This window comes from Scyliorhinus canicula, chromosome 6 (assembly GCF_902713615.1).
Source record: "Scyliorhinus canicula chromosome 6, sScyCan1.1, whole genome shotgun sequence".
NCBI classification, from domain to species: domain Eukaryota; kingdom Metazoa; phylum Chordata; class Chondrichthyes; order Carcharhiniformes; family Scyliorhinidae; genus Scyliorhinus; species Scyliorhinus canicula.
Window position 1 is genome coordinate 35220482 of NC_052151.1, and position 13084 is coordinate 35233565.

The window sequence follows — 13084 nt, forward strand, 5'->3', positions numbered from 1 at the left end:
AGGGGCTCTCCTGCTGCTCCATGTGGGAGATCTGAGTCAGTGAGTGAGTGAGGGTGAGTGATGCCTCAGTGAGGGGCTCCCCTGCTGCTCCGTGTGGGAGATCTGAGTCAGTGAGTGAGGGTGAGTGATGCCTCAGTGAGGGGCTCTCTCCTGCTGCTCCATGTGGGAGATCTGAGTCAGTGAGTGAGTGAGGGTGAGTGATGCCTCAGTGAGGGGCACTCCTGCTGCTCCATGTGGGAGATCTGAGTCAGTGAGTGAGTGAGGGTGAGTGATGCCTCAGTGAGGATCACTCCTGCTGCTCCATGTGGGAGATCTGAGTCAGTGAGTGAGTGAAGGTGAGTGATGCCTCAGTGAGGGGCACTCCTGCTGCTCCATGTGGGAGATCTGAGTCAGTGAGTGAGTGTGAGTGATGCCTCAGTGAGGGGCTCCCCTGCTGCTCCGTGTGGGAGATCTGAGTCAGTGAGTGAGGGTGAGTGATGCCTCAGTGAGGGACACTCCTGCTGCTCCATGTGGGAGATCTGAGTCAGTGAGTGAGGGTGAGTGATGCCTCAGTGAGGGACACTCCTGCTGCTCCATGTGGGAGATCTGAGTCAGTGTGTGAGGGTGAGTGATGCCTCAGTGAGGGGCACTCCTGCTGCTCCATGTGGGAGATCTGAGTCAGTGAGTGAGTGAGGGTGAGTGATGCCTCAGTGAGGGGCACTCCTGCTGCTCCATGTGGGAGATCTGAGTCAGTGAGTGAGTGAGGGTGAGTGATGCCTCAGTGAGCGGCACTCCTGCTGCTCCATGTGGGAGATCTGAGTCAGTGAGTGAGTGTGAGTGATGCCTCAGTGAGGGGCACTCCTGCTGCTCCATGTGGGAGATCTGAGTCAGTGAGTGAGTGAGGGTGAGTGATGCCTCAGTGAGGGGCACTCCTGCTGCTCCATGTGGGAGATCTGAGTCAGTGAGGGTGAGTGATGCCTCAGTGAGGGGCACTCCTGCTGCTCCATGTGGGAGATCTGAGTCAGTGAGTGAGGGTGAGTGATGCCTCAGTGAGGGGCACTCCTGCTGCTCCATGTGGGAGATCTGAGTCAGTGAGTGAGTGAGGGTGAGTGATGCCTCAGTGAGGATCACTCCTGCTGCTCCATGTGGGAGATCTGAGTCAGTGAGTGAGTGAGGGTGAGTGATGCCTCAGTGAGGGGCACTCCTGCTGCTCCATGTGGGAGATCTGAGTCAGTAAGTGAGTGTGAGTGATGCCTCAGTGAGGGGCTCCCCTGCTGCTCCGTGTGGGAGATCTGAGTCAGTGAGTGAGGGTGAGTGATGCCTCAGTGAGGGGCTCTCTCCTGCTGCTCCATGTGGGAGATCTGAGTCAGTGAGTGAGTGAGGGTGAGTGATGCCTCAGTGAGGGGCACTCCTGCTGCTCCATGTGGGAGATCTGAGTCAGTGAGTGAGGGTGAGTGATGCCTCAGTGAGGGACACTCCTGCTGCTCCATGTGGGAGATCTGAGTCAGTGAGTGAGTGAGGGTGAGTGATGCCTCAGTGAGGGACACTCCTGCTGCTCCATGTGGGAGATCTGAGTCAGTGAGTGAGTGAGGGTGAGTGATGCCTGTGAGGGGCTCTCTCCTGATGCTCCATGTGGGAGATCTGAGTCAGTGAGTGAGGGTGAGTGATGCCTCAGTGAGGGGCACTCCTGCTGCTCCATGTGGGAGATCTGAGTCAGTGAGTGAGGGTGAGTGATGCCTCAGTGAGGGGCTCTCTCCTGCTGCTCCATGTGGGAGATCTGAGTCAGTGAGTGAGGGTGAGTGATGCCTCAGTGAGGGGCACTCCTGCTGCTCCATGTGGGAGATCTGAGTCAGTGAATGAGTGAGGGTGAGTGATGCCTCAGTGAGGGGCACTCCTGCTGCTCCATGTGGGAGATCTGAGTCAGTGAGTGAGTGAGGGTGAGTGATGCCTCAGTGAGGGGCTCTCCTGCTGCTCCATGTGGGAGATCTGAGTCAGTGAGTGAGTGGGGGTGAGTGATGCTTCAGTGAGGGGCACTCCTGCTGCTCCATGTGGGAGATCTGAGTGAGTGAGGGTGAGTGATGCCTCAGTGAGGGGCTCTCTCCTGCTGCTCCATGTGGGAGATCTGAGTCAGTGAGTGAGGGTGAGTGATGCCTCAGTGAGGGGCTCTCTCCTGCTGCTCCATGTGGGAGATCTGAGTCAGTGAGTGAGGGTGAGTGATGCCTCAGTGAGGGGCACTCCTGCTGCTCCATGTGGGAGATCTGAGTCAGTGAGTGAGTGAGGGTGAGTGATGCCTCAGTGAGGGACACTCCTGCTGCTCCATGTGGGAGATCTGAGTCACTGAGTGAGTGTGAGTGATGCCTCAGTGAGGGGCTCTCCTGCTGCTCCATGTGGGAGATCTGAGTCAGTGAGTGAGGGTGAGTGATGCCTCAGTGAGGGGCTCTCCTGCTGCTCCATGTGGGAGATCTGAGTCAGTGAGTGAGGGTGAGTGATGCCTCAGTGAGGGACACTCCTGCTGCTCCATGTGGGAGATCTGAGTCAGTGAATGAGTGTGTGATGCCTCAGTGAGGGACACTCCTGCTGCTCCATGTGGGAGATCTGAGTCAGTGAGTGAGGGTGAGTGATGCCTCCGTGAGGGACACTCCTGCTGCTCCATGTGGGAGATCTGAGTCAGTGAGTGAGTGAGGGTGAGTGATGCCTCCGTGAGGGGCTCTCCTGCTGCTCCATGTGGGAGATCTGAGTCAGTGAGTGAGGGTGAGTGATGCCTCCGTGAGGGGCTCTCCTGCTGCTCCATGTGGGAGATCTGAGTCAGTGAGTGAGGGTGAGTGATGCCTCAGTGAGGGGCTCTCCTGCTGCTCCATGTGGGAGATCTGAGTCAGTGAGTGAGTGAGGGTGAGTGATGCCTCAGTGAGGGGCTCTCCTGCTGCTCCATGTGGGAGATCTGAGTCAGTGAGTGAGTGATGCCTCAGTGAGGGGCTCTCCTGCTGCTCCATGTGGGAGATCTGAGTCAGTGAGTGAGGGTGAGTGATGCCTCAGTGAGGGGCTCTCCTGCTGCTCCATGTGGGAGATCTGAGTCAGTGAGTGAGTGAGTGTGAGTGATGCCTCAGTGAGGGGCACTCCTGCTGCTCCATGTGGGAGACCTGAGTCAGTGAGTGAGTGAATGTGAGTGATGCCTCAGTGAGGGACACTCCTGCTGCTCCATGTGGGAGATCTGAGTCAGTGAGTGAGTGTGAGTGATGCCTCAGTGAGGGACACTCCTGCTGCACCATGTGGGAGATGTGAGTCAGTGAGTGAGTGTGAGTGATGCCTCAGTGAGGGACTCTCCTGCTGCTACATGTGGGAGATCTGAGTCAGTGAGTGAGGGTGAGTGATGCCTCAGTGAGGGACACTCCTGCTGCTCCATGTGGGAGATGTGAGTCAGTGCTGGGGCAGGCAGAGAGCAGAGTTGAACAGTAAGTTTTCAGACACGTCCCCAGCAGGTGTGACTAATCCCGATTCCGCCCAGAATGAGGAAACGGAAGGGAAATTCACAGGAATTTGGGCTGCACTCAGTCGCGCTCGGTGTGTGAGCTGTGCTGGGAATTTCTCAGCAGCATATTTGCATAGGGCGGGTTGAGGCACATTTCTGCTCCTTCCTGCCGCTGTCAACAGAAGTGAGAGGAGCATCGCCACCTTCATTACAATGCAAGGTAAGGACAGAGAATCCACCCCGGCCGCGGCATACTGAGTCTCTTCAAGCTCCCCCCCCCCCCCCCCATATCTGTCTTGTACAATTCTATCATAGCTGAGATAGGCTGGCCTCATCTCAGCACGGAGCTTTCTAGTGAATGAGGGTAATCAACTGGCCCGAACTCCATTTTAAACACAAGAGGCTTTTCTTATTTTAAGAGTTTGAGCATCGGATTTGTTTTTTTTTAAAGGCCTCGTTCTTACATGAGATCGAGCAGCCTGATTGACAGACTGGCCTTGTGTTCCACACTTCACACAGGGAGTCAGTCAAACGGCCCCTCGTCTTTGGACTGTGGTTAACTTTGCCATCTGGTGTCTTTGTCACCTGGAAGGTGGCCAAGGGGTGTCATGGACTCCATGTCCCTGAATCCCTGGGGTAGTGTTTGCCCCGCACAAGGAGGGCCCCTGTGCAAAGTTTTGGTCTGTGGGAGGGTAGCCATTTCCACATTTTACTAACTCAACGACCATGCTTCTTAACCCAGTGGATTAAGAATTGACTTGGGGCAAGGTTAGCGCCACCCCCTGGACTGGCTGCTAACACGTGAAGGGGGAGGGGGAGGGGGGGGGGGGGGGGCAGAAAAAAAATCTTGCACAGTTCCCCTCCCCCCTGTTGGCTCTGATTTTGTTATTTTTTTTGCCTCACCCAGGAGATGACATGTTTGGGATGGGGGCGAAGAGAGGACGGGGAAAGTGTAGCAAGTCACATTTAGCCATAAGGCACTGTGCATCATGACCGTAAGGGTCAGTTGGTGTTTTCAGGCCTGATATAGAATTTACAGTGCAGAAGGAGGCCATTCAGCCCATCGAGTCTGCACCGGCTCTTGGAAAGAGCACCCTACCCAAGGTCAACACCTCCACCCTATCCCCATAACCCAGTAACCCCACCCAACACTAAGGGCAGTTTTTGGACACTAAGGGCAATTTATCATGGCCAGTCCACCTAACCTGCACATCTTTGGACTGTGGGAGGAAACCGGAGCACCCGGAGGAAACCCACGCATACACAGGGAGGATGTGCAGACTCCGCACAGACAGTGACCCAAGCCGGAATCGAACCTGGGACCCTAGAACTGTGAAGTGATTGTGCTATCCACAATGCTACCGTGCTGCCCGTGTGTTTCAAGTGTATTGATATAGTACCGTTTTAAAAAAATATACATTCTATTCCAAACACAGTCAATGGCATAAAGAAGAAGAAGAAATCGCTTATTGCCACAAGTAAACTTCAAATGAAGTTACTGTGAATATAAACAAGTTTCAAACAGGTTTGTCAACTTGCCCCCTTAAACTACCCCAACACCCTCCCCTCCCCCTCCCCTCCCCTCCCCTCCTCCTCCTCCTCCACCCACTGGCGAGCAATAAATCCTTAAATAACTACAGAAAGAGCCTCCATCTTGCATCACCTCTTTCAACCCCCTGAGAGCGAACTTGATCTCCAGTTTAAAAAAATTCACGCAAATCCCCCAGTCACGCTGAGATCCCCTGACCGTGCCACTGACCCCCAGCTCGGTAAAAGTTGCCGCCGGCATTCAGAGACGCGAAGGCCACAACATCTTTCCCCCCCCCCCCCCCCAAGCAGATCTGAAATGCCCAAAATCGCCACCAAAAAGTATGGCAAAATCCTCACCCCCATCATTTCTGACAAGAGTCTTGAAAGCCTCTGCCCAGAAACCCCACCCCCAACTTTGTACACGACCAAAACATGAGCATCCTGGAGTTCCCCGGGACTAGCGGTTTGAAGCGAGAGGGACAACTCCATGGCCTTTCTGAAATCCAAAGGAGGTACTACCAGCAACTTACGTTGGGTCGCATGTTGTTTATGCCACACATGAGGTGATCCTGCAGTATCTCCGGAAGGGATGGCCCACAGCCGCTATGCTCGGCCAGCTTGCGTAGGCGAGTCAAGAAATGCGTGACCAATTCTCCACTCCCCCACCCCCCCCCCCCCAACCTGGGTTTGTTCTGCCCTGGACCTCTGTACCACCAACGGTTTGGGATCATAATAGGCTGCTCAAAGTGCTACCAGCTTGTCGAAGGTTTTTGAATCTGGGACCGCCGGGCTTTTGATAACGCTAAAGGTTAGGGCTCTGCAGGCGGTCAGAAATATTACCTTTTATCGATCGTCTCCTGTAATTGCATTTGCCTGAAAGAACTACTGTATCGTTCAGTGTACTGGGCCTAGTCTTCTGCGTTTGTGTCAAAAGCATCTCGCCCCCCCCCCCCCAAAAAGTGGCATCTTTAAACTTGCTCTGACCTTGCTCTACTACGGCGGAATTCAAACACAGTCCGGCTGTCCTGAATCGCAGTCTCGAGTTCTATTTTTCCTCGTCACCAGTACGATATCCTCAGGAATCCAGAAAAAGTTTTAACAACAAAGATTCATTTAGTCAAACAAAAAAAAGGCTGCAACGTGGAATACAGCACATCAGACCCAGCCGGGCCTATCGATCGTTCCGGTCCCAATCCTGGCCGGCTTTTAAATATCTGGTTCTCGAGCCCCAGCTGCTAGGCCTCTGCTCCTCGGTGAGTGAGCTTCTTTTCCACGAGCCCCATGAGGAAATCAGTTGGCTCATCCCAGTTGGGTCACGTGAGGGTTATTACAGTGATTCACCAAAGTATTATGAAACAAACTGACCACCTACGGACATTCAGGTCAGATGACCAAAAACCTGGTCAGTGAGATAGGTTTAAAGCAGTGTTTTTCAAGGTGCGGTTTGTGACCCATGGGTAGGTCGCGGAGTGATCCGTCGCGGGGTTCCCGCTGTGCTCCTGATCGCTGGAGAAGCAACCAATGGCCGCATCAGCATTTATTTTAAGAATGGCGGTTGCTGCTACCTTTTAAAGGAAATGGGGCGGTGTACAGTCATCCGGCCATTAGTGGCAGCACTGAGCAGGTCACGTGCACTTGATGCCAAGTGCCCTGTATGTACATGCTTTTGGCACCAAATCACAGAGGAGAAATCCTTCCATTTTCTTGCTGCTAGCAAGCAAGGCAAGAGGACAGTGAAAATGAATAGTTTTGTTACAGTGAAGAGACAGCCAGAGACATAAAGAGGAAGTGTACCTACTGGCCAGATCTCCCACCTGAATCTGCTGGAGAGAGCTGAACAGGAGAGTCCAGGGCAGGACAGAGCAAGAAGAAACCTAACTTGGGAACAAAGCAGTATAAAGGTGATTTGCTGAAATATGGTTTTGTCAATTGTGCCAATGCAAAGCCCATGTGTGTTTTTTTTTCATTTATGGGATGTGGGCTTCGCTGGTTGGTTGGGCCAGCATTTATTGCCCATCCTCGTTTCCCTTCAGAGCGTGGTGGTGAGTTGTCTTCTTGAACCGCTGCAGTCCTTGACGTGTAGTTACACCCACTGTGCTGTTAGGGATGGAGTTGCAGGATGTTCTCCCAGTGAAAGTAAAACAGCGGTGATGTATTTCGGGTTGGTGAGTGACTTGGAGGGGAACCTCCAGGTGGTGGGATTCCCCGGTATCTGGTGCTCTTGTCCTTCTAGAATCTAGATGGTAGTGGTCTTGTGTTTGGAAGGTGCTGTCTATGGAACCTTGGTGAGTTACTGCAGTGCATCTTGTAGAGGCATGGCTGCCACTGTTCGTCGGAGGGTTTGAATGTTTGTGGAAGGGGTAGCAATCAAGCGGGCTGCTTTGTCCTGGATGCAGGAAAGTACTGGCAAATGAGAGGATAAGTTTCAAAAAGAAAAGTGGTCGGTGAAAAATTCCTTCTGAGTTTGCGACCCCAGGGCCAATTATTAACTTACAACCGACCCCAAATGAAAAGACTATGCTGCTATACCTGACCTGTGACAGCACATTAAAAACACACCAAAAGCCCACAAGGCTGTCAGCATTCTGGAGTAGCATCTCCCAGGAGTATCCAGTGCTGAGTAAAACAAGCATTTTGCTGCTATTGCCCTTCATGATGACCTACATGTACGAGGTTGGATTTTCCATTTTTACAAAGATGAAGACCGCACAAAGGAAGTCTGCAACTGCTATACGCATTGCCCTCTCCTCCTGTGAACCTGATTGGAGTGAGATCGTAAGGACCAAGGTGGCTCCTCTTTCACATTAAAAGTAAGCGATCGTGGCGTGGGTCGCGAAGATTGGCCAGTTGGCAAAAGTGGCTCCTGGTAAAATAAGGTAGGATTTGGCCCAAAAAAACAGGGGAAAGTTTTGTGTGGTAAAATCTACAGCAGAGCAGTGGGGGTCGTTCAAAAAGGAAATGGGGAGAGGTTGTTCCCATTAGGGTGAAATGTAGGAGCAACAAGCCCAGAGAACCCCCAATGTTTAGTAATAGACAGACTGGATAAGAAAGAAAGAGGCTTTTTTTAGTGGGTACAGAGACAGAGTGGAGTATAAAAAGTGAGAGGGGGATTTAAGTAAGCAATTAGGAGAACATGGGGGGGGCATGAAAAAGCACTGGCGGGTAGCATTAGGGAGAATCCCAAGATATTCTAGAAGCATATTGAGGGAAAGAGTGTAACCAGGGAAAGAGTAGGGCCCATTAGAGACCAAGGGGGCAATCTGTGTGTGAAGGCGGAGGACATTGGGTGTTAAACAAGTATGTCACATGTGTCTTCACTCGTCAGGAGGAGGATGGAGGTACAGAAATAAAAAAATGAAATGAAAAATGAAAATCGCTTATTGTCACGAGTAGGCTTCAATGAAGTTACTGTGAAAAGCCCCTAGTCGCCACATTCCGGCGCCTGTCCGGGGAGGCTGGTACGGGAATCGAACCGTGCTGCTGGCCTGCTTGGTCTGCTTTAAAAGCCAGCGATTTAGCTCAGTGAGCCAAACCAGCCCCTTTCGGGGAGAGTGACTGTTCTTTTTTTTAATATAAATTTAGTGTACCCAAGCATTTTTCCAATTAAGGGGCAATTTAGAGTGGCCAATCCACCTAGCTTGCACGTTTTGGGTTGTGGGGGCGAAACCCACGCAAACACTGGGAGAATGTGCAAACTCCACACGGACAGTGACCCGGGGCCGGGATCAAACCTGGGACCTCAGCGCCGTGAGGCCGCAGTGCTAACCCACTGCGTCACCGTGCTGCCCGACTGTTAGGTTCTTGAATAGGGAGTGAGGAGGTATTGGTGGGCTGAAGAGTGGATAAAATCCCCAGGCCCGGATGAGCTGTACCCCAGGCTGCTGTGGGAGGCAAAGGAGGAAATTGCAGGGGCTCTGACCCAACTTTTTAATTCTTCCCTGGCCACAGAGTAGGCGCCAGAAGACTGAGGGGCAGCCAATGTGGTTACACTTTTCAAGAAGAGTGATGGAGATAAACCAGTAAAATAAAGATCAGTGTGACAATGAAAAAAATTAAATGAAAATCGCTTATTGTCACGAGTAGGCTTCAACGAAGTTACTGTGAAAAGCCCCTATTCGTCATTTTCCGGCGCCTGTTCGGGGAGGCTGGTACGGGAATCGAACCATGCTGCTGGCCTGCTTGGTCTGCTTTAAAAGCCAGCGATTTAGCCAAGTGAGCTAAACCAGCCCCTGTGTGTGGCACATTTTTTAAAAATCACTTGTGGGATATGGGGCCGCTGACTGGGCCCATCCCTAAATACCCCCATTTCAGAGGGCATTTGATAGTCAACCACATTGCTGTGGGTCTGGAATCACATGTGAAATGAAATGAAAATCGCTTATTGTCACGAGTAGGCTTCAATGAAGTTACTGTGAAAAGCCCCTAGTCGCCACATTCCGGCGCCTGTTCGGGGAGGCTGTTACGGGAATCGAACCGTGCTGCTGGCTTGCCTTGGTCTGCTTTCAAAGCCAGCGATTAGCCCTGTGAGCTAAACAGCCCCTTAGGCCAGTCAGGGCAGCAGATTTCCTTCCCTGAAGGGTATTAGTGAACCAGATGGGTTTTTACAATAATCGACACTGATTCCACGGTCATCATCGGACTTTTAATTCCAGATTTTTTATTGAATTCGAATTTTGCCATCTGCCATGGTGGGATCGGAACTCCGGTCCTCCGAGGATAATCCTGGTCTCTGGATTACAATACCACTACAACACTGCCTCCCCTACGCCAGTGGCAGGGAAATAATTGGAGAAAGTTCTGTGAGAGAAAGTTAATCTCCCCCTTGGAGAGTGATGGATTTCTGTGTCTATTCGGAACCCTGGATATCCCTTGTCCCTTCTCAGTTCCCAAATAACAGAGATTCAGGCTGTGGTTTTTGGCAAAGTCCACTTGTACTTTATTTGTCAGCTGTGCCACTGGTAAACTTACTTTCAATACAACATTTACAAAGTTTCCAACTAGTCCTGCAGCAAGCTAGCCAGACTGATTGTCTTTAGCGAATACAGTAGTTGAGTTTTCATTCAATTACAGATCGTAGTAATTCTTCAAATCATAATACACAGGATAAAATAATTAAGTGATTTTAAACAAAAGAAAGATGGTGATTAGCAAAAGCAAGCAGCAAAGGAAATAGGTTTCAGAAGTGTAGGTGGGGTGATCCGGGATGGGTTTTTCCATACCGGTAAGTGATTCTTAAGGAGATTATTATCTTAAGGTCTAGCCTTCTTTTTACTTCTGATTGGCTTTAACTAATTTATCACTTGCTCAATTTGGCCAAAATGTCTGTTCATCAATTTAAGAGATATATGTCTTTAAAAATATTGGTGCAAATTTCCCATTCCATTGCTTGCCAATTTTCCAAATTATCCACACCTGCATCGAACATTAATTAGAGAAACACTATTTTCGTAAAGGCACTCTCACCCTAGACTGGCTGTTACCATAGAAACGGGGCTACTTGTATTTTTTTTTGAAGAATAAAGGGATTAAGGGTTATGGTGTTCCGGCCTGAAAGTGGAGCTGAGTCCACAAAAGATCAGCCATGATCTCGTTGAATGGCGGAGCAGGCTCAAGGGGCCAGATGGCCTACTCCTGCTCCTAGTTCTTATGTTCTTGTGTACAACAATGGGGCCTTTTAGCTAGTTGACGTCACTGACCTTGTAGCCTCAAGCAACTTGCTAATGTGAAACCTAAGGAATTACAGAAATTAAAGTGTATGATCTCGATTAACCCTTCGTGGATTCCCAGCTATTGTAGCACTCACGTAATGCTTAATCTGATTATAGTGGCTAAGGTAAATATTGGTCCTTTAGAGGATGAGAAGGGAGTTTTAATAATGGGAAATGAGGAAATGGCTGAGGAACTGAACAGGTTTTTTGGGTCGGTCTTCACAGTGGAAGACACAAATAACATGCCAGTGACTGATAGAAATGAGGCTATGACAGGTGAGGACCTTGAGACGATTGTTATCACTAAGGAGGGAGTGATGGGCAAGCTAATGGGGCTAAAGGTAGACAAGTCTCCTGGCCCTGATAGAATGCATCCCAGAGTGCTAAAAGAGATGGCTAGGGAAATTGCAGATGCACTAGTGATAATTTACCGAAATTCACTAGACTCTGGGGTGGTCCCGGTGGATTGGAAATTAGCAAACGTGACGCCACTGTTTAAAAAAGGAGGTAGGCAGAAAGCAGGAAATTATAGGCCAGTGAGTTTAACTTCGGTAATAGGGAAGATGCTGGAATCTATCATCAAGGAAGAAATTGCGAGGCATCTGGATAGAAATTGTCCCATTGGGCAGACGCAGCATGGGTTCGTAAAAGGCAGGTCGTGCCTAACTAATTTAGTGGAATTTTTTGAGGACATTACCAGTGCAGTAGATAACGGGGAGCCGATGGATGTGGTATATCTGGATTTCCAGAAAGCCTTTGACAAGGTGCCACACAAAAGGTTGCTGCATAAGATAAAGATGCATGGCATTAAGGGTAAAGTAGTAGCATGGATAGAGGATTGGTTAATTAATAGAAAGCAAAGAGTTGGGATAAATGGGTGTTTCTCTGGTTGGCAATCAGTAGCTAGTGGTGTCCCTCAGGGATCCGTGTTGGGCCCACAATTGTTCACAATTTACATTGATGATTTGGAGTTGGGGACCAAGGGCAATGTGTCCAAGTTTGCAGATGACACTAAGATGAGTGGTAAAGCGAAAAGTGCAGAGGATACTGGAAGTCTGCAGAGGGATTTGGATAGGTTAAGTGAATGGGCTCGGGTCTGGCAGATGGAATACAATGTTGACAAATGTGAGGTTATCCATTTTGGTAGGAATAACAGCAAACGGGATTATTATTTAAACGATAAAATATTAAAGCATGCCGCTGTTCAGAGAGACTTGGGTGTGCTAGTGCATGAGTAACAGAAGGTTGGTTTACAAGTGCAACAGGTGATTAAGAAGGCAAATGGAATTTTGTCCTTCATTGCTAGAGGGATGGAGTTTAAGACTAGGGAGGTTATGTTGCAATTGTATAAGGTGTTAGTGCGGCCACACCTGGAGTATTGTGTTCAGTTTTGGTCTCCTTACTTGAGAAAGGACGTACTGGCGCTGGAGGGTGTGCAGAGGAGATTCACTAGGTTAATCCCAGAGTTGAAGGGGTTGGATTATGAGGAGAGGTTGAGTAGACTGGGACTGTACTCGTTGGAATTTAGAAGGATGAGGGGGGATCTTATAGAAACACTTAAAATTATGAAGGGAATAGATAGGATAGATGCGGGCAGGTTGTTTCCACTGGCGGGTGACAGCAGAACTAGGGGGCATAGCCTCAAAATAAGGGGAAGTAGATTTAGAACTGAGTTTAGGAGGAACTTCTTCACCCAAAGGGTTGTGAATCTATGGAATTCCTTGCCCAGTGAAGCAGTTGAGGCTCCTTCATTACATGTTTTTAAGGTAAAGATAGATAGTTTTTTGAAGAATAAAGGGATTAAGGGTTATGGTGTTCGGGCCGGAAAGTGGAGCTGAGTCCACAAAAGATCAGCCATGATCTCATTGAATGGCGGAGCAGGCTCGAGGGGCCAGATGGCCTACTCCTGCTCCTAGTTCTTATGTTCTTATGTTCTTATAGTTAATTATTCTTTTTTTTTAGATTAGCCAATTATTTTTTCCAATTAAGGGGCAATTTAGCGTGGCCAATCCACCTACTCTGCACATTTTTGGGTTGTGGGGGCGAAACCCACGCAGACACGGGGATAATGTGCAAACTCCACACGGACAGTGACCCAGAGCCTGGGACCTCAGCGCCGTGAGGCGGTTGTGCTAACCACTAGGCCACCGTGCTGCCCTTAGTTAATTATTCTTAATGAGTTCCCATCTAACCCTTTTACCACTATCATATCCCCTTACTCTCATGGTTATAGACTAGAAAAGTCAATTTCTATCAGAGAGGCAAGCTTTGATCAGGGACAGTCAGCATGGCTTTGTCAGAGGGAGGTCTTGTCCAACGAATTTGATTGAATTTTTCGAAAAAGTGATCAGGTGTGTAGATGAGGGTAGTGCAGTTGATGTCATTTATATAGTTTTCAGCA

General features: G+C 49.7%; 1 protein-coding gene across 1 annotated transcript in view; it reads left to right on the plus strand.

Annotated features, from left to right (window-relative positions):
- Positions 1-3395: 3395 nt before the first annotated feature.
- traf3ip2a (TRAF3 interacting protein 2a) overlaps positions 3396-13084 on the plus strand; it is a 114104-nt gene continuing 104415 nt past the window's right edge. Inside the window, exon 1 of the mRNA XM_038799146.1 lies at positions 3396-3665. Within this exon, the coding sequence (XP_038655074.1) occupies positions 3659-3665 (7 nt within the window). The 5' untranslated portion in view covers positions 3396-3658. The remainder of the gene's footprint in view (positions 3666-13084) is intronic.